Source organism: Helicoverpa zea, chromosome 7 (genome assembly GCF_022581195.2).
Source record: "Helicoverpa zea isolate HzStark_Cry1AcR chromosome 7, ilHelZeax1.1, whole genome shotgun sequence".
In the NCBI taxonomy this organism is placed as follows: domain Eukaryota; kingdom Metazoa; phylum Arthropoda; class Insecta; order Lepidoptera; family Noctuidae; genus Helicoverpa; species Helicoverpa zea.
In genome coordinates, this window is record NC_061458.1 from 6,561,915 (window position 1) to 6,584,148 (window position 22,234).

At 34.8% G+C, this 22,234-nt stretch overlaps 1 protein-coding gene across 3 annotated transcripts in view; it reads left to right on the plus strand.

Moving 5' to 3' along the window:
- Positions 1-361: 361 nt before the first annotated feature.
- LOC124631652 (forkhead box protein O) overlaps positions 362-22,234 on the plus strand; it is an 81,761-nt gene continuing 59,888 nt past the window's right edge. The window contains exons 1-2 of one of the 3 annotated variants that reach the window (XM_047166151.1): positions 362-1,456; positions 5,784-5,992. In XM_047166151.1, coding sequence (XP_047022107.1) covers positions 1,228-1,456; positions 5,784-5,992 — 438 coding nt within the window. In that variant the 5' untranslated portion in view covers positions 362-1,227. The remainder of the gene's footprint in view (positions 1,457-5,783; positions 5,993-22,234) is intronic. The other 2 variants (XM_047166150.1, XM_047166152.1) reach the window with 2 other exon arrangements.

Consider the following 22,234-nt stretch of genomic DNA (forward strand, 5'->3'; position numbering starts at 1 on the left):
TTTACAAGGTTCATTTTATCTAGGTAGGTAAGTTCTTACCTAATACTATTATTAGCGTAATGTGATATACCTACTCGGGTGCTTACTCGATTTAATGATCCAACTACTACATAGGAATTAATTAGTTCCCAACGAGGCGGCCGTACGCGTGTAAATAATTGTATGTAAACAATGAGGCATGCAGAGGCCGCCTGATAGTGTTACACGCGTTGCCCGCTACACACAGTTATCAGGTCGACAGGCCGCGGCTGCCGACTGCCACTGAAACTGAAAAAGTTTTCCTTTTAGTTGGAGTGTTTGTAAGTGGCGGAGATGCGTGCAGGACAGTGGAGCGGCGAGCGCGTCCGAGATGGCGGGCGCGCGCGGTCATACGACGCCACTTCTCTCTATCAGCGCCCTCCGCCGCCCTCCTCTCCGCGGGCCGTGCGGCGCCCGCTGAGCGGAATTTGCACAAGCGGCGCGCCTCGCGACGCGGTTCAGTGTACGTGCGACCGCTCGCGGCCGAGGACGAATTGCCGCGTCACGCGCATTGCTCTGCTTATTACGCAGTTAAAACTATCGCTGACCGCGTGGACTATCGTGAAACTACTTTTAGTGACTCCTTACCTGTTATATGCCCCTATAAACCACATAACACGTGAATTATCCCCCGATAGACCCAGTGATAACTCTTATCAGTGTGGAAAAGTTACAAAGTGTATACTGAACTCGGAAGGACGTCCGAATTTGCGAGTTTTTGGGACTTTGGTCGTCTCTGACGACTTGAGAGGATAGTTTACCCGTTGTTGGCCGATTCGAGCCACGTTACAAGGTTATCGCGTCTCTAGCCCGCCAGTGATGAATTGGAAAATCGGCGCGTAGTCGCTCACGTGGTGTGCGCCCCGCCCCCGCCTCGCCCGCGCTTATATTTAGCGAAAATCGCCTCTCGGGAGCGGCCCGACGGCCGACGCTCTTTGCGCACATCGCTGTTTATGAACGTTAGCGAGACGCCACATGTTATTGGCTTCGAATAACAGAACCGATAAGCAGAAGACAGATAACCTCTTCGGATCTCGATCTGGCTCTGAAAATTCTGGAAGTAGTTAACTTTTCACCGATTTAATCGGTGGAAAATATTAGAAAAGAGAGCGCGCTGAGATGCTAACGGCCGGTATCGGCACGCGCCGGTGAGCGCTCATACCGACACACCTACCAAAAAATTCCACTGTTCGAGAAAAAGTGGGCAACATGTCTATACAGGGCAGCGGTGGATACCAGAGCCCGTGGTCGTCGCAGGGCGGGCACTCGGAGCTGGACGGCACGCTGGAATTGGAACCTTTAGGCGAGCTGACAGAGGTCGGTTTTGAACCGCAGACGCGCGCGCGATCCAACACGTGGCCGCTACCAAGGCCAGACAACTACGTCGAAGCGGCTGACGACACCGGCTCCAAGAAGAACTCCAATCAGAATTTGAGTGGTAAATACCATTTGTCCAACCAAGCGATAGTGTGAGGTCGCAGTCGCGATACGCGCTGCTATTTAGGTCGGCCCACGTAGGTAGTCCGAAATCACTCCGCGTGTAAAATCCCAATAAAAACAAAAACACGCAGAGGGAACTGATACAAATAAAAATAACAATCTTTGTTTACCTGCATAATTAGGTATTTGTTACTCGCATGGATAATAATCGTTGCACCTACCTACATTTGCCATCAGTTTGACATTCCTATAGTCACGTATAGTTAGGTAGTAGACAAATAAGTCGCAAAAACAATGATATCGAAATTGTTTGCGCAGCACAAATTTACCACATGATAGCATAAATGTATGAAACTCAATAGGCCTACGACGTAGGCGCGTAGGGTGACACCGTCATATCGAATACATTTTAAATTCTTCTCTTACTAATTTCGGCTGTTATGTTACCAGTTTTAACGGATTGAATAATTAATCATTAAAGTACATGTTAATTGCTTATTTTACCTCATCGTATGTCATTTCTCATTCATTTGTTAAATTGATAGAAACTACTAGAAATATTGAATCACTTTTCATTAACGTTTAGGTATTTCATGAAAGCATAGTTGCTTACTTACCCGTATTTGTGTTACAACTTGAGTATTATTACCTATTACATATCCTGCATCTAAAAATATTGTTATGGTCAAAACAAAAATAAATATTGCAAATCGCTAAGGAAAATAATTAAATATTATGAAAACCAAGTCGAGTGGGTACCTAATAATCTTGTTATGCTTTAGGTTCATATAAAATACGTAAAAAAGGTCAAATGTTTTTTAAACTTCACAGGGATAAGCTTTTTTGTGTAGTTTATGGAAATCAAAAATGTAGACGTATGGTTTTCACTAGGTACCTATATATTTTGTTTATCTTAATTTGGCAAGCCTGAAATCACCAACCCGCATTGAGCAAGCATGGTGATTAATGTTCAATCCTTCTCCATGTGAGAGGAGGCATGGGCCCAGCAGTAGGACGATAAAAAAAACGAACGTAACGTATCTTCATTTGACTCAATAGTAGTAAATAGTTTATTATTTTCTTTTATTTATTTTTAAACATATATTTTACATTTTTAAATATTAAATATAAAAATAAAAAACATTTAACAATATAAAAAATTGGTTGCCACCGATATCGGGCACAGGGTCCAAGGTACCGGTGGTTAGGGTCCCAGAGACAGAAACCTCCTCACAATACGCGCCGTATCAAGGAGTACTGCCTTCTGAATCAGTCCCTTGATCCAGCCGCCTTACGAGAGCCTCCTGAGGTGTTGGTCGAGGCTGAGGTGTAGTAAATAGTTATTATTATATATTTTAAAATTAAGCGTAAAAACAGCTATATATTTAATTTACGTTTCGTACTATTCACATCTTAACGAAAACCACTTTACAGAAATGTATCCTATTTCATAAATATACCTCCTGTGACAGGAAAAAAGCTATCAAAATAAAGGATTTCTGCTGTAAAAGTACATGCTGCCTAGCCAACTGCATGGAGGAAATAAAATGGAATAATGTTCAAAAGAATAAATAAAATAAGTATGACGCAAAGGTTCCCAGTTCATTTCATGAAAATATATTTTTTGATCTCTAAGAGTCGAGTACTGCTTCTTTAATGATTTGTAATGAAATTATTTTGTTAAATTAGAATAAACATGTATAAAAATATTTCGCGCACCAAGCAAAACATAAATACCTAATATCTATAAAAATGGGAATAATTTAAATTACAATCAAATTAAATTGTATGTAAGAAAAACATAAGTAGTTATCTATTTTAAAGAACTATACATAGGCACATATATTTTTTTTCATATTTTGCCTTAACTAAGTAGGTAATTGTATAATTGTACCTTAAACCCGTTTAAACGCAATAAAACGAGCATATTTTCTGAATGAACGGAATTTATAGGTAATAAATATTATTAACGAACAGTACTTTCCTTTAATGAAACAAACAAACTAAATGAAGTAGTGTGTCATCGTTAAACTTCTAAAACATTGTTGGTAATGATGTAGGTACTTACTTCGCGTTCCTTCGTTGTGTATTCTCCATACATTTAAGTCTTACACGTGGTAAATAAATTGATCGTACATTCATATTGCATACTGCTACTGCTACTGCTACGTACATACAATGTTCATTCATAATTTACTTCAAACGCAACATATAGCAAATCATAATGGCAAATTAAAACTGTCATCAGTTGCACGTATTCATAAGCCGTAGAAATATTATAATACTTAAAAAAAACTATTGAATGGAAGAAACTAGGTACATCATTTCAAATAGTGGAGTAGCGTAACGTGCAAATAACAAGAATGAAACAACACAAAAACTACAAAACAAACTTCAAGTAATACTCATTATGAGAACACAAAAATATTTTATCAAACCTTAAGTAGGGACATAAAATAACTATGTGCAAAAAATTCGCATAAAACGAAAAAGTATAATAATTCTCACACATTATTTATTTTAAATTCACATAAAAATACTATAATTTTAAATACATTCAAACATCGGAATACCTTTGCATGATAATTGTTTTGACTTTTTATTTACTTTGAGTTACGTTACCGCTTAATATGAATAATATGATCGCACACCTACGAAGTGCTTTGACATTGCTGATGCGAAAGGCTAATGCACTCGAACTTTCTTAGCACATTAGCACGTATACGCCACTAATGCTGAATATTAGTTTTTCATTCAATTAAATATTTCCATCATCGTCATCGGACTTTTAATTGGCCAAATTGATCGAATGCTCTTCTAATACAGAGAAAGAATAAGCGTTAATCGCTTGCCTAAAGTGGATGGACAATTTCAAACTTCAAAATCCATGTGTCCTCAAGATTCTAGTTTCAAGATCCTTCAACTTTACCCACTCATTGTTGTGAAATAAACACTTGAAACATTTACATTGGTTCTTGCCTGACCTGAAATCGACATTCCTACTGGACTGGTGAGGCAAATACCCTATATGCACATCATCACGAGTTTCATGTAAACCTGTAATTACAGGAAACTAATAATATCGCGGTTTAACATTCAAACTAAAACTCTATTTTAATATTCCTAATTGGAATTAGTTGCGTTGACACCCGTTGAATTATTGATAACGCATTTTGCCGAAGTCTAGGGATGTCACCGGTGGTCAATAGATAAACATGACGGGTTATTCAAGTGTTATTATAATTTATTTTGTACTGAAGTATATATTTACGTCATTATCACGCAATTGTGGGGGTTTTTCACGTCATTTGATTGACGATTCACGCATGTACTAGATTCAGAACGTGGTTTGTTAATAAAAACAAACAAATGTTGACTTATATGTGACGGTTATGTGCTGTTTACAGAGGTGGCGTTTAGTTATACCTTTTTAATATTTTTACTCATTCACGATCTATATTTGGCATTGTATGCTAATTGTGACCTTCTATAAACGTCATCAAAATAATATTTCATGTTGAATAATGAAGAATTTACGCATACAAGAATACGTTTAGTTTTTTGCATACTTGTCAAGTTTTTTTTTTTTTTTCAATGTGTAGCAGAATATTTTCATAACAGTACCTATGCACTCAAAAGTTTAATCATTTTTCCTGAGCGAAGAAAAAAAAGGCATGGAGAATTTCTGGAATCAGTCCAGTATTTCAAGCGATTACCCCACACATACAAACTAACAAATTTTATTTTCTTTATCACACCCACTTCTCTTTAATACCGACATCTGAATATCGGTGTCATAACTTCTAATCTAATTTTGTTTAACATCTAACTAAAATGAAATATCATCGTGAAAGACGTATTTTTCGAAGATAAGACATCATTACTTTTAAAATTTCGAACACAGATATGCAATCACACAATCTTTCAATAGGTACCTTCTTAATAGCGTGCTAAATTGTGATAATACCTTCACGTACATTAAAGTAATAAATATGTCAGTAATTCAAGTTAAATATGTCTCACTGCACTTTTACTCAGTAAAAATTTATGATTCCAAGAAAGCTACTTTGTTGCTGAAAAAATAAAGACAATCACAAAGATACCTACACCACTAAGAATCATTTATTCATCATCATCATCATCTCAGCCATAGGACGTCCACTGCTGAACATAGGCCTCCCCCTTAGATCTCCACAGATACCTGTTGGAGGCGACCTGCATCCAGCGTCTTCATTTATTAATTTTCAATAAATCAATACTTCATTTATCACAAAAAATACCAAATCTGATTCTGAAAAAACCGCTAATCTAGCCTCATTTTCTAGGTGCCCCACCACTACCCGCCGTAGGAACCAAGAAAAATTCGTCCCGTCGGAATGCGTGGGGGAACCTCTCCTATGCTGATCTCATTACCCAAGCCATCACGTCGGCGCAAGACAACAGGCTCACGTTGTCGCAAATATACGAGTGGATGGTTCAGAATGTGCCATATTTTAAAGATAAGGGAGACAGCAACTCTTCGGCTGGATGGAAGGTAAGATTTTATATTTTATTCAGTATTTAATAAAAAAAAATTGGACTAAATACTTAAAACGGTATTAACCGTCTTACCACAAAAACTTTTTTACGTCAGTTTAAGACTTGTCTAAAAAAATGTTAAATTATGACGTTGACATAAGGTTCATTTTGGAAATACATTTTTTTTAGACAAGTGTAAAACAGTTGTTAAAGTTTTTGTAGTAAGGCCATATTGGCCTTACTACACTTAGACAAGGCTTAAACTGACGTTTAAAAGTTTTTGTAGTAAGACGGTAAATGTTTAACTATTAGGTGTACACTTTCAGCAGAACAACAAACGCATTCCAAACTCAAACGTGTTTGATTTTGATATACCTGAATTGGATTATTTATGTATGATTGTGTGTCATGTTACCTAACTAAATCTATTTCAGAGTGATTTCGAATCAAGTTAAAACGTTTTTCATGCTGTCTGACAAAGCAGTTGAGCCCACTTTAAACCCTGTGGTCAACTAAATTTAACTTGTATATTAGACCCTGAATAATTTTGACAGTTAAACCGGCGTCACCTTCAAAAAAGATTCTTGTAAACATTTATGACGAGTATTATTGAAGAGTGGTGCTTTGAAATGTTGTTTTCAATGTATTCTGTGGTTTTCCTGAAAATTGTATCGAAAGTGATTTAGAAAATATTTTTAAGGGCATTCCTTAATATGAGTCATTTTGGCCAGTGTCCATCAGGTTGACTGTTTAATAAAAGATGGTGGCATCATGCCATTTTGTGCGTTATACCAGGCCTCTGTCACTCGACGTACTTGCGCGCGATAAATGCCTACCGCTCGCTGGGTTACCGGTAGCCCCACGCGGCTCAGGGCTTTCAATAGTCACACGTGCCGCGCGCGTTCCAATATTATTATTTTTATTTCGTGGCATGTTATGCTGTTGGTTTTTATTAGGTTTTTTACTACCTAACAAACTAATGGATAATTTTGAGTTGTGTTGGTTTATATGCGACTATTGTAAGATTTAGAAACATTTTATATTTATGACCTTATCTAGTAATTCTATTATTTTTTAATAAATTAATACTAATCTACTTTATGATTTTAACGACAGAGATCATTAGGTACTTATTTTACTTTAGATACTTACTTAGTTATATGAACTGTATTGTGAGTTTTGTAGCTCAAAACACATCTCGAGTGTAAGTAGGTATAGTTCTGGTCCAACTTAATGACGACTCGGAACATTACGCGCGTCGCTACGCAGAAACCAATTTTAGGTTTGTATCAACACTCGACGGAGTTGTACCATATGGGTTATGGCACTTGTGCTCGAAAAATAGTTGGAAACCGCCTTTGATTTTGACGAAAGGTTTACTTAAGTACTTACCTATGCTTACGTATTAGGTAATATTTAGTAGTATGTACCCATACTCCATTTTAGTAGGCAATACAATAGTTAACTAAAGAAAAATATTCTTGATATTACTTTTTATTTAAGAATTCAGTTTTATAAAAGGCTATCTTAAAATAAGTGTAACTTTGTTTTCCTACTTAAATATTAATAAATTGTAAGAAGCAACCCTAAGCACGGCCACGGCACGGTTGCGGTCACTGAACTGTGCGCTATCGCATTGGAATAACAATCAAGCGCTCGAGCTTTTAAGGTTCATTTTATAACGCAGCTAGGAATTTGTAGGTAGTTGGGGAACTTGTAGGTGCTTATAACAGTAGGTATGGACTTTTTTGTATGGAGTGATTTATCTGTTACGTAGTAACTATTATATAATCTGTGGTTATACTGTGGTATCTTATCTGGGCACTATATCGCAACAGACAAATAAGCCTTCATTAATTTGTCACAATTAACAAGGTAGTATTTTTTGATGAGATTTATCAGTAAAATTTTCGACGTGATGTCTGTGGTAATATATACGAATTTTTATCTAAAAGTAAAAAAAGTCACCAACTCTAGTCCAGATGCAAAGAACAAATTAAAGAAAAGAAGGTTAAACCGAAATTCATTCTTAAAAAAAGTACTTACTAGCCTAATCTACACCATATATCATATAACTCAATTTTCATTCAGTGAGTTAGGCAAATCAGAATCGTTTCATGTATGAAACATTCCGATTCAATCTTTTTCGGGCTTCGAGCTAGCTAACTGACATTGAAATTGCGCGTCAATGCGCTCACGCAGTTAAAAGTTTATGAAGCGTTCCGTTCGTGTTTTAAATCCACCATGAATTAGTCTTTCCGCGTTCTTCACTGCCAAATTTGATAAAACAATAATTGCATTATTGCCACGTGTAAATTAGTAGGAAGGAAAATTGTAACCCCTTTTTTAACTATAAATAAATTATTTTATTATTTATTTGATTAATTAGCGTATGGTTATAGGCAGGGCCTATATGGATACGTATGGTAACAAATTTCTTAGATCTACAAAAATACTAGTTTTTAATATTGATCAAAACACAATTTATGTAAAAACACGGTATTTTTTCAGGATTTTTTACAAGACTGTCTAAAACCAAATTAACTACATTTAAATACGTAACCTATTTTTAAATGGTTTCTTTTATAACCGTATAGGGGAATAAATATTAATGTGATTCGATCTCTAAAACTCACTCTGTAAACACATAATTTTAAAGCTTCACGGATTTTTGTTGGAACTGCGCAGTCGCACACGTTATCCCAATCGGCAGTGACACGACCGATAAATGATAATAAAAACATTATTACGCGCTCAATCGAAAAATCTTTTAACGACGTTATCTCCAAGTTGCAATACATTACTGTTACGCAACGAATTCCTTCACGAGCGCCGTAAGCAAGACATCGATGGACATCATTCAACTCGAATCATTTAGATTTTGTTTATCTCGCGGTCACACGACGTTGACACGCCCTCGCTACGCTGTTGAATAAAAATATAAGACATGAAACTATTCCGTCTCGTTCTTAGATTGTATTCAATGTATCACTAGTATTTTAATGTTCGATTGAAACTATTCGCTTGTCGAAGATTAGCGTAGAATACCACGAACTCGGTGACCTTCACCAGCGTACCCATGGCATTGATTAATGTTTACGCATACAATGCTCATTCAAGCTGCACGCGTCTTGAGCAATTATAGCAATTAAAGTCAGCGCAATAAGGTCGAAAATCGGACCGGTCCGCCTCGTGTCATTGTGAGCTTAGTTAATTAGCAAACTGTTGAAGTCGTGCGTCACATTCTTACATGACACGATTTATGTAAAATAAAAGAGACGGATGATATGACACCTTGTAAGGTGAATGAATCGTCAATTACGGACATGTGTTCATTAATTTATATCAATCAAGGGTGGTTTATTTCAAACAATGTATCTAAATTGGCATACAAAAAAGCCAGTTGTTAGCTAAAGTTGTCTCAGGAATAAAAAAAATATATAATTAAAATGTATCCATGAGACAAATAGTTTGTTTTATTAAATTCCTGAAAGACAATGTCTTGTCAAGCCGCTACTGTAGTTTTACTTCAATTTGAAAGTGGTTTTCGAGTTGCGCATTCCAGTATACTTTTACACTTCGACAAAAATAACTTTACTGTTGCAAAGCTGAGTGGCGAGCCCACTACATCACGATATAGAATGCAAAGACGCTATGCTCAGCGGCAATTTATTTATTGGTCGATGGCAAACGTACGCACTTACTAGACTGGTTTTAAAAACTTGTCGCTAGCTTAAAATTTTAAAATAATATGAAGGTCCTTCTTAAATTTTAAGTATGCAGAAAATACACTAAAATCAAATAGCATAGCATATTAAAATAACGCGAAAAACGTCAATGCGCAAAAATGTTTTAAAATTCATATTAATTATAGGAATTCAAATTAATTTGCGTTGATAAGTTTTTACTTTACAATTACCTATTAAAATTGAATGAAAAGTACGTAGGTACCTGCATTAAATCATTTTCAATTTGAATGGCATGAAAATTATTTTTTTGACATTATTTTTAAAACTGTAGGTACTTAAGCATCGCTCAACTCTAAAATACTTGTGTACTTCTGACTCCAGTCTCTAGATTTATTCGAGTATGTTGGTATACCAGAGATGATATACCATAGAGTATGTTGGTATGCCACAAGTTCAAATCCCGATCATGAGTTATTTATTTTCTATTTGTACTTTTTTATGTTGATCGTACCAATCTTTATCGTATGCACGTTAGGGATGTCAGTCACGTCACCGTCTAAGATCGTTTCGATAAAATCTTTACTATGAGTTTCTGTACACACGTTTACTTTCACCTCGAGTAATGCGGCTCTTATAATTACCTTTTTTTTTAATGATTGTAATGTGAAAATTCCTGATCAATAATTGCGAAGCCACATTCAGTTTTTGAAAACTTCTGACGTCAATTTTGTAATGAATATGCCAGTTAATAATACTAATTCAATAGGGTATTACATGCATTTTTGAAATATATCTTAAATAAATTCTTTAGTCTTAATATATCTCTAAAAAATTAAAAATATTTTTTTTTCTCACGTTATGTACGAATATAAATTAATTGTTTTATCATAATTTCAAATTTCGCGCGTATTTCGCGAAAACGCGGCACACGACGGACGCCATGATTGTTTTTTGGTCATGACGTCATTACGTTAGTAAACAAACTACAGCTGTCAGTAATACATATTTTGATATGTATTGAAAATTTTAATAATGAGTAATTATGCTCCGTATCGTTGGTGTGTTGTTTCTGAATGTGAGAACACTAGTGTAAAAACACCAGACAAATTATGGATTCAAGTACCAGTGGATATAAATATGAGAAACACTTGGTTAAAAGTTGCGAGACGATCCCGGACTGTTATCAGATAAATCTCGTTTATACTTTTGTGAAGATCACTTTGATGTAAGTAACTGTATTAACATTACCTATCTAATGAAATATACTCTTTAATGATAGGTTAACTACTTCAAGAATCAATACTTTGGGAAATGTGGATAATATTTAGAGGTTATACACTTTTGTTTACTACCGTAATGACGTCATTAGCATGGCGGCGACATTTCGTAGTGTTCAAAGATACAAAATAAAAAAACCTAAAAATTTTAAACTGCAATAAAAAATATATTTATGTACCTTACGAAGTGAAACTAACATTTCCCGATTGCTTTTCCTCTAAACAATCATTGTAATACACTTTTATTTTTTTTCTCATCTAGACTAAAATACCCTATTATTTAAACGTGTAGGTAAAACATAAAAACAATCAAAGTTCAGTTTAGTCACATCGTGTGACATATTACCGAGTGGTAGGTATTGTTTTTCTTTCGTTAACACCTAAACAATTTTTGTATTTAAAGAACTTTGTTTTGGCAACGACTACAACCAATGATTCAGCTTTTTAATACTGCGGTTGTAGACATTAGAATTTCAAATCATTATAGTAGGTACGTACTAGTATGTTTAATATTAATTAATTCATAGTAAAGTCGACATATAGGTATGCATAGACTAGACGAGGCCGGTTTTTCCTATATGATAACCTCGAGAAGAAACACCGAAACAAATTCAAGGGTCACAGACTCTTTTAAAGTCCAGACATAATTGTTGTGATATTATACTTATATGAAAAAGTTAGGCTCGTGTCAGTTAAAAAAAGCAAAATAATACGGGGATCATTACCATACTGTAATATTGAATATAATAGTTTTTTTTTTCACAACAACGTAGTACGAGTTTTGTATAAGCATAACAAGTGAGTAACTTAATTAAGCATTTATTTTTAAATATGCGAATGGCCGTAAACACGGTTTATATCCTAGTAGTGCCGGATGTGTGAATAGAAACGTTTTTTAGAACAAAAATTCGTATTCGTCGTATTGATGTCGCGGTGGGTCCAGTTGAATAGCAAATGAAGACTACCGTTATCCGCGACCGTTAGCACACCTTCGCAAAATCTCTTATATCCTGGCTAGGTAACCCATATTGGAAAAAAACTTGCCATAGAAATGTAATGGTCATGTCAGTTGTGCCTCTCCTGGAATCGCAATATTTTCAGTTCTATTTACAGGAATACATAAAAGCAATAAAATGTTAAGCATTTTGCAAATTGACTTCCATCGTGTTCACGATGACCTCGCTTTTAATATACTTTAACGGTAATATGTGGAAACGTCGTTGACTGTACGTTAACCTAATTTTATTGTAAACCTAGATATAAGAAACAATGTACAGTTGTTTGTTTTTCCCTAACATAATAAAATAAAATAAAATAGAAAAAAGATTAAAACAATATCATAATTTCACATGAAGAAAGTTCGTAAAATTTCCAACAATTAGCTCGAAAATAAATGTCAAAAGCATTACCATTGTACAAAACATCTGTGACAGTATTGTCTCGACTAGAGAACTAGAGAGACAATTTCACATTACCTAATCGTAGGAAAATTCCAACCGAGACCTTTCTTAATAAGTAATTGAGGTTACATTGATTTACACCGACGCCATCTTGGTTGTTGATAACACTGAATGATATATTTTCACAGCAGTATATGAGCCCGATAACAAAACCATATGACACTCATTCATATATCTAATTATGATTTGCTTTCCGACACTGGCGAATATAATTATTCGATCATTATTTAATTTTAAAAAACGTTAAAAGAAACAGAACTTCGTCGGCAGTCGTTACGGATAGTCAGAAGCCAGTACGTCTGACTCCATCTTACCAAGGGGTATTGGGTTGTTAATTTAACTGGCTTCAAGGAGTAGCGGCAACAATAATACATCATCTGTGAAAATTTCAGCTCTCTAACTATCACGGTTCATGAGATACAGCCTGGTGACAGACGGACGGACGGACAGACGGACGGACGGACGGATGGACGGACGGACGGACAGAGGAGCGAAAACAATAGGGTCCCGTTTTACCGTTTGGGTACGGAACCCTAAAAATCAGAACTTTAATCATTATTTTATTAAAGCATTTGTTTTCAGATTATAAGACAATAACTAGTATAAATATTAATAGGAAATATATACACAAATAATTAATTGATATCATGAAAACAACATCACGTTACATAAAACATGACGATTTGCACTATATTCTATGCTGACGGAAATCAACATTGTATTTCTTATATTTTTGTTTACAATGCGATATTATTTATACAGCTATGTCATAGTTATAATATAGTCAACATAAACTCTTATGGGCAAATTCTGGGAAATAATAAAAAGGAAACCCACATTGACTCATTTGAAAATCATCGTTATATAATGACTCGCAGCAAGTGGAAATTTAAATACATTAATAAACCATATATTTGATAATATAAAGAAAAAATAGGTATTTTTATAACGCAATTCTTACGTAATATACTAAAACCGTTACAATTCCAATAGGTATATGATATAATATTCGATAATAATACTGCAATATAGATTTTTAAAGATATCATTTCTTACGATAAAGTAAGCATGCATTTTTTCTTATTCATACATACTTATTACTTCAGCATTAATTAATTTATCCGCTTAAGTACAAAGTGTAAGAGAGGAGTTTGGCATCATTAGGTACCTAGCATTTCTTACTACAAAATGCAAAGGCATTCACATACCCTACGCACATAGAATGACAATTAGATTGCAGTACATATTTGGAAGTACAGTACGAGTAAAACAATTTACGAATACTTAGTTGCAGACGCTAAGTATTAAAATGAGCTTGAACGAACCACCTGCTGGACAAGGCGAATGCTAAATTTATAATCTAGTTTTAGCTTTTTTAATTTGCAACTTTAATTCCTTGTGCGTATTAATGGTTTTGGTAGTAGCTAATTATGCACTTAGGCCGTTTTTCTTTCAGATACGCGTTGGCTGTTTTTTCAGTGTTATAAGACAATGTGGTAGCATGTAATATAATTTATGCAAATATGGGTTTAGACATAAGTACATAATATACAAATGGGATGTATTCCACTGGCTATAAAGTTTTTCCTGGTCCCATTCTAGTACATTAAGTATATCTAACCGAAGCTACCTACATCCTCTTAGCATGACGGGTTTTTGTCCCACTTTAGAGTTTACGTCAACCGTGAATTCCTTATACTTTATTTATATATTCTGTACCTATTTTATTGAAACAAACTCATTTAATAGCTAGAAATTTGTCACAAAAATGGTTTTATGAATAAAATGTATTAGCTTGAGTTCAAGTATTTTTTAATCAGGTCAAAATATGGTAATGATTTTTTTTACAACGATAAAATCTTTTTGGGAATCACAACTACTAAATGAAAGAAAGAGTTAACTGAATCTCTTTCTTTTTATCTAGTTTAATGATTGCAGACTCAGCTTTGTCTATTTTAAATGTACTCCTTCCACCAGGATTACAGACTTTTAAACAAAACAAAAAAAGATATGGAATGTCAAAAAGTGAATTCCAAACAGTAGCAAGTTTTAAAGATTTTAACGTGAAACGTACTTCATAATGATTGACAGGAAAATTGTACTCGAAACGAAAGATTATGTTCTTGACCACTATCAGTATATTCTTTATTTTTAGAAACCACCAGTAGCTTTAGTTGCAAATGACATTATCATTGACATTATTGATAAGATACAAATACTGACATTGACACATTTTTGCAAAGTATCTCAGCTTACATACGTAAATACTGAGCTAAATATATGAACTATTATCAGTATTAAATTAAAATGTACAGCGGTACTCTGCCTGACCTACATATGGTGGACAAAAATAAAGCTGAGAATAAATTTACGCAGGTCCATAAATATATTTCTTTACGGCATTCCCTTCATGAAAGATGAGAAAAACTGCTCTTGCGTTCATATTCATTTAATTTTACATAAATATTTTTATAAATTATTAAATAATTCTTGTTATAAATAACAATTATTTTGTAAAAGAAGTCGTGAGAAAAACATAGATACTGACATGGACATGACAGATGTCTGTTGCAGGATACATACTGCACGATTTATGTAGGAAAAACAGTAGTGCACTGCGTACTTCAGTGTTGTCAATATGAATGGCTAATGCAATGAATAAAACACGTGTACGAAATCATAGTAGAGTAGAGTAGGTGTGTATAGTGAGTTCTGCGAACTACAATCATAACATGGATATACCGTTACACTTTTACTAAGAAACATGTGCCTACAAACTGGAATTTTTTGACCTGTGAAAATTGGATGTTTCTAAAATTTTGCTATTAATTATTAAGTGGGTAACTCAGTTATTAATACATACTTATTGTAATGGTGGTACAGTCGTTACCATTAATGTTGTAATACATATTTTTTAGAGGTAAATTTAACAGAAATTCCTTAACAATATTACCTCAGATTAAAGTTCTTTCTTCTAAACAATATAATTTCTTACCAGTAGTGTCGTAGTAAGTAAAGTATCGTTTACAGTCGATGTCAACCTACAGTTGGGTGTTGTGTGTCAAGCCCACGCGTTTGCGTTAATTTCCTTACTCCCTTTTATCGCCAAATGATGTCCCCAGATACACTGAGCGGTTTTCACACCTACATTTCAATGAATAATACAACCAATTTTTAATGCGGTTAAAAACGAAATAAGCCTAACTTCGAATAATACAGGCTTGTTTGCAAGGAACAAGTTCTCTTCTATGTATTCCTAATACTTTGGTTGGTTGGTACTCAGTCTAGAACTAACACATCTCAATTTTCTTTATTCATCTGAAATGTTCCAGATGCAGTATATACTTGTGTAAAGTTAAGTACTCTAAATGAACGGACTTTAGAAATTAAGATCTACTGTAATCGATTTGAAAAGACTGAAAAAAAAAACAAAGTAATTATAATATAATTTATCATGTGTGATTATGAGTTCTTCATAATAATTTTTGGGTTATCCATGGGGAGGCAATGCCGAAAGAGTAGTTTTCATACCGTTATTTATGATAATAGATTTGCACCAAAGCAAAACACCTGCTTCAAGTTCAAGATACCTATTTATTTTATTTTTATCATATAATGCTGTTATGAATTATTTCCAAACCGCATTTTGAGCACGCGTTTTAATTGTGGTCATTTCTGCGCATATTCTCATATACGCTACACTTAGCAATTGAGATACTTTTATTTCAAAACGTATAATTTTAATCGAACCAGAAAGGCCATTAAATGTCGAGCCTTTCAACTAAGTCGAAATAAATACTTCTTCGTATCTTATCAACGGGTCTTAGCAACGGGTGACGTGGGCCGATAGTAGCTCCACTGTGATTTGTGTTATCACTTCACACTTTATTCCGTAAATTATCTACATTGCGGCTTTCGTGAGTGGAGGTTAGTGCTTTTTATCGTATTTAACGAGCAATGTATCGCGTCCACAGCAATCTGTCGTTACATTTGATAAATTGTAGCGTTTATAATAGAAGGTGTGACCACTCTCAGTGGATAGCAACTGGCCTTGGTATCGCTTATTTAAACGATACACATAGGCCTAAATTGAGTTGAGAAGTTGAGGAAGATTTGGTCATTTGGTTTAGTTAGTATCTACTCATAGCAGATAATATAGGTTGAGTTAGTTATGTGAATGATTAGACGTCTAATATGAACGTCGATGTTGTCTGCATACTTTTTATGATACTCTCTCAGGTGGTATATCTATAAAATTAGAGAAATGTATTCTATAAATAAAACCAATCAAGCTGTGAATATTAAAGTAGGTACGTTAAAAAACTGAAATATTAATAAGTAATGGCAATGATTATACGCCGGGAATTATGCATAAGTATCTATATTACTTTTTTGTATGCTTAACAAATTAAATATAAAGATTAAGTATTATTATATATCAAAATAAAGTATTAAATATAAAGTTATAAAATATGTCTCGCTCTCTATAGAAATAAATGCGTAAAAGTAAGTACTCGATTGCTAGGTACTACGATAAGATTATATTTTCAAAATTATATACAAGTATTGCTTATCGACAGGCACGTCGATATAACTTGGAATTACTCGCTTTGACAGTTTTAAAATTATTCATGCTCAGCGATAGGAGAAAAATATAAATCAAAAAGAAATCGTGTAAATAAAATTCGCTCCACCTGAAACTCATAACGAGTTTAGTTTTAACCTTGGCCATAAATTTACCGATACAAATTAGTTCAAGTTTTGATATACCTACGAGCGACACGGGGCGCGGGGCTAAGGGGTGATTGCAACAGAGGCTGCACGCCACCTTGCTCTGATTGATTTATACGTCTTGTTTGTCACAGAGCCGATTTATTTGAATTCCTGCCAGAGCCCCGGGCAGCCAACGGATTAATATCGAACAGACCCCCGCGATATATCCCCGACTTTGGGCAATAATTCAATATTTCATCCTTCGGGCCGGGACCTACGCTGTGAATTAACATACAAACGTCAATCGTTTCATGAATAAAAAATGTATTGGATTTAGTGAAATGACTGGCGCGATCGCCGAGCGTTTACTGTGTTGCCGCCCGAAATGCCTATTGCGGAAATATAAAATGTTTCGGATTACTGGGTTTAGTTTGATCGCACACTATTCGTATTTGCTGGGAACACGCGATTTGGCAGCTAACTTCTAAACGATGATACTGGGGACTCGAAAAATCTCACAGTCGTAAACCCCGGCGGCTATTAACTGAGCAGCTCGGGAATTGGGTATCGCATAACATTTACTGCCGTTTAATGCAACCAACCAAGTACCGTCATTTTTTTATTGGGGGAAACAGTTCACGTGTTGCTGATATAAAACTGGGGGAATGCATACTTGAAGTTTACTGCTGAAGTAAATGTTGATAAAATTATCTTGGAATGTTTGAAAATTCATAAACATGCAGCGGTTTTTGAGCATGCAGGTATAGTTTCATAAAATCTTATGGTTTGAAAGGCGTAGATTTGCGGTACCGCGTGTAGTCATCCGCACGCATACGTACAACGGTAAAGGGTTAAGCAACGAACGGGCGCGTTTGAACGAAAAAATTCCACTACGAGCCATCGTATCTAGTAGAACCGGTTCTTAGTTCTAAACTACATAAACTACTGCTACGTCCGCGTCGCTTCGCCAATGCGTTCGCACTTCTTACTATTACTTGTAGCTACGAAAAAATAATGTGTATTAATTTCCCGACGCTGCCAACAACAATTAAAAAAAATGTCGGTAAATGATAACAGAATTCAATAGTATTTAACGAGTCCACTTTATATCTGCATCTTAATGTTTGAGATTACTAATGTCTGCGTTAGATGGTAAATTCCATACACTGCTTGCTTGTGCTTTCACAAGAGCGGAAACATATAATAAAATATGCTTCTTATTAATTGCGACACAATAATTATAAAGAAACGTGTAACAGTATTAACCAGGGTTTAGATACATCCGCAACAATCATCTACTGTAATAAGTTAATAGCACATCAAATAAAAGATAACAAATAGACATTCAACATCATAATCATATTTGTCATTGATATCACAATCGCTACAGTAGACCTTATTGCTCTTATTACCATACATAGAGAGGTTTAATCTAATGTACATAATTGTAGGGCCACGACCTCAATTAGACCAGAGAGTCTAATAATCGCGTTAATCATAAAATTACGAATACGAAGATTGTCGATTTCCGAGCTGTAACGCGTCTGTCTACTCGACGACCTCTACGGGTTACGTACACTTGAGCACAAAACTCATTTGAACCTTATCATTGATCAGCATAAGACGAATCATCAGTATAAGACGTTCCTTTATTGATCGAGTTGATAAGTCACTTTAATATCCAATAATGTACAATTCATCGTTATTGTTTTATTTTAATTCTAATATGCAAACGACTGGTTGCTTAAAATGTATGTGGTAAAATGTATCCACATTTAACGCACACTTACGTTAAATATAGAAGTATAACTTTATGTTATTTGTCATAATTCGCATATTTTTGTATCATTGTTTTGAGTGTGGTGTGAAAAACGTCTAGCGTAAACTATTTAGGTACTTACTTACCTAGCATAGGATTCAAATTCGTAAAAAATTCAGCATTATCTTACACAAACATAAACAAAAATATTACGTTTTTCAAAGATTATGATCTCTCGTCACATTTTTATGCAATGACTGTAATCATCGTTCCTTTTATTTATTTTTTGTAGATCTTGACTTGTGCACTTGACTGTATAGTACAATGCGATTATCATAACCGGTCGTGGCAAGAAGCGATTATGATGAATATGTTAATTACATCTCTCAGTAAAAAGAACATTTATTGTGCGTAATATATTTAGTACAGTATTTTATTGTACCAGTTAAAGTTATCACACCTCTAGGAAGGATTCCCTAAGGCAACTTTGAAGGACATATTTTTAACAAATTGCTTTATAACACGCCTCTGACATTTAGTTATTTTTAGAGCACGTTTACATATACATATACTTAACATGATATAGTACTGGTTTTTAAGTCAGGCAGAAATGTAAAAACCGGTCAAGAGCGTGTCGAGCCACGCTTTAATAAGGGTACTGAAGTCAGTCATCTGTTATTAAGTAAAGCCACCCGAGTGTCTCGGAGCACGCTGGGTGACCATGCATGGCGATAGTGCAGGGTTTCCTACCATATGCCCAGAGGAACATATTTAATTTTACCGAAAAACTTTATAACATTTTGTGAATAAACTTTGATAACACATACCTATATGTACATTCATTCTTTGTTGCACTCATTAAAATAATCCTGTAAAGTAGTATAATATAATTATAAGTGAGTGAACTAAGCAGCCCTCTCTGTACCCCCAGCAAAGAAAAGACTCTTAAAACCAACCATCGGGAATGCTAAAAGGTATTACCTACCTGAAAACGAAAGCCAATAAGTGAAAACCTTAATTGCTGCCTATGCCTCAAAAACTGAAAATATTAAAAGTATTTGTTCGGTAAAATTATATGTTACTCATGTGTCTGCGTATGCTTACACCAAAAATAAAAAGCAAACCCTTCCTGACATTTTGAAAGTTCTCTCCTCGATGCGAAAATAGTTTTCAAGGCCACGTCAGTCTGGTTATACCGACCTCCAGCGATATTAACAAGAAACACTACAAAACAATAACTAATTCTACAGTTGCATCTATCTTTATAGATTAATTACAGTTAATTTGGGTTTTTATCTTAATTGGATAAGTGTTTAAATTACTTTAAAAAATCGTGAAACCACTGGGTTAAAACGTCATCCAAGGATAATTTTCTATTTTTTTTTTCTTCACGTTAACAATTAACTGCTAGATGTAATAATTATGTTAAAACATAAGAAAAACATTTCTAAAAAAATCACGACTTATCTGTATAATTATGTTATTGACGTCGATTTCCTAAAAATGATGGTTTTTACGCTTATATTCTGTACTTCCTATTTTGTCGGTGAGTAATGTTCATATTTTTTGCATTATCAAAATGCGCAGTAAGAGGTTTTTATCCTAGTGGGCGTAGAAGAAAAGCAAGTCATACCGAGAGTTTGTGAGATAAAGTGCCCCTTGAGTGCCCCATATAAGGTGTTTAGTCAGACCGATAGTTTAGTCACTAATATACAATGATTTTATAGCTATATAATAGGGTTCAAAGGCATACTTAGGGCAATATCAAAATGGGACCGTAGTTATAAAGTACTTTCACACCCTTTTACTCCTACCACAGTGAAGTACTAATTATCTTAACTGATATGTTAAATACAACCACAGCACATGAATACGTGTTACATTTACACCAGAAGATTCGAGTATAAATTAACAAAATTACTAGTTCCGATATCAATTTGATTGATGGATAGTGTATAGTTAAATTTCTTCCATTAGTTTTATTATACGGCTTTGTAGGCCGCTACATTCCAGTAGCCATTTGGCATCATATTCTCGTCAAGTGAAAGTTGATCGATGAAGCACGCCAGTTCAATCTTGAAATTATGTTTTTTTTATATGTAAAAAATTGAGGTTTAATAGAGCTTCAAAAAAGAACATTAAATCTTCATTCTCGTGCTAAAATCTCTATCGTTCTGAACAAGATTGTGGGATTAATAGTATTTTTATGTTGTTTAATATAGTGATTGTTTGGATTGAACACAGACGTTGATATAATTTCATGTACTACAGGATGTCCGAATCATACTGTTTGCTCAGTATTTATATGAACTGCCGTGGAATGTCGTGGGTGGACATTATGACAAGTCTAAAAATAGCATTATTATTGGTGAGAAACTATCTTGAGGATTTTACGATATTACTGTATTTCTGTGGACGCTAAAATTAAACTAGTAGAGTGGACTCTGTCCAGCTTTCCAATCGTTTTGAAACCGATCTCAGATTTTTATCTGTGGACCAAAGAACTGCGCGCCAATATTTTTTAATAAGTATCTCGTGATTCATTTTTTTCTGCTTTTACTAGTCTATTGACATCAAATTGCTCAAAAAACCCGAAATAACAATTCCTGGTTATTCAAGCAATAGATATTGTAGGTATTGTTTATCTTTTATTTCACTGGAAGTTGTGTAAATGACCAAATTAAACCGATTTATATTTATTGTAGGTTTTTTTCTTTGATAAAACGTGGTTTTACCTATTTCTACTCCGGATGAGACAAACATCAAGTTATCCATGTTATCGGGACACGAAAACATATGAACCCGCTAAAAAAGGCTGATTTCGTAGTATTCTAGATAAAGCAATTGCGCAATTTTTATTTTTATTGACAAACAGTGGTACACTCCATACGATAAATTTGTATCGTATGTGCCCCGATTTAAATTGCATGGTACATTTAATAGGATTTCTCGGTAAACGTGACGATTGCGGCTGCCGATGCGACGGCGATTGTTAATCGCAAAACGAACAGAAATTCTGAGAATCGTTCGCCATTGACATTTCTAAGCAACGTGGTCATGTTTACGTTCGGTGGCGGGTTGCGGCGGGTGTTTACAAACAGTAAATTGTTTACTCGACTGACATAACGCGTTGTGCAGGCGTCACGAAGCGTCACAGCCGGCGTCACTTGCCTCGGCTAGTCGCCGCACGCCGCCGCGCCCTGCCGCCGCCCAATCCTGTTCTATTGCGTCTTGCGGATTATAATAGCGCCATTTTTTCTATTTTACACTCGTTAAGGAAACTGCGTACTTAGTTCTTGAGAACTATTTCGTAATCAGTTTAATATGAAGGCGGGAAAATACTTCTATAATAAAGTATGA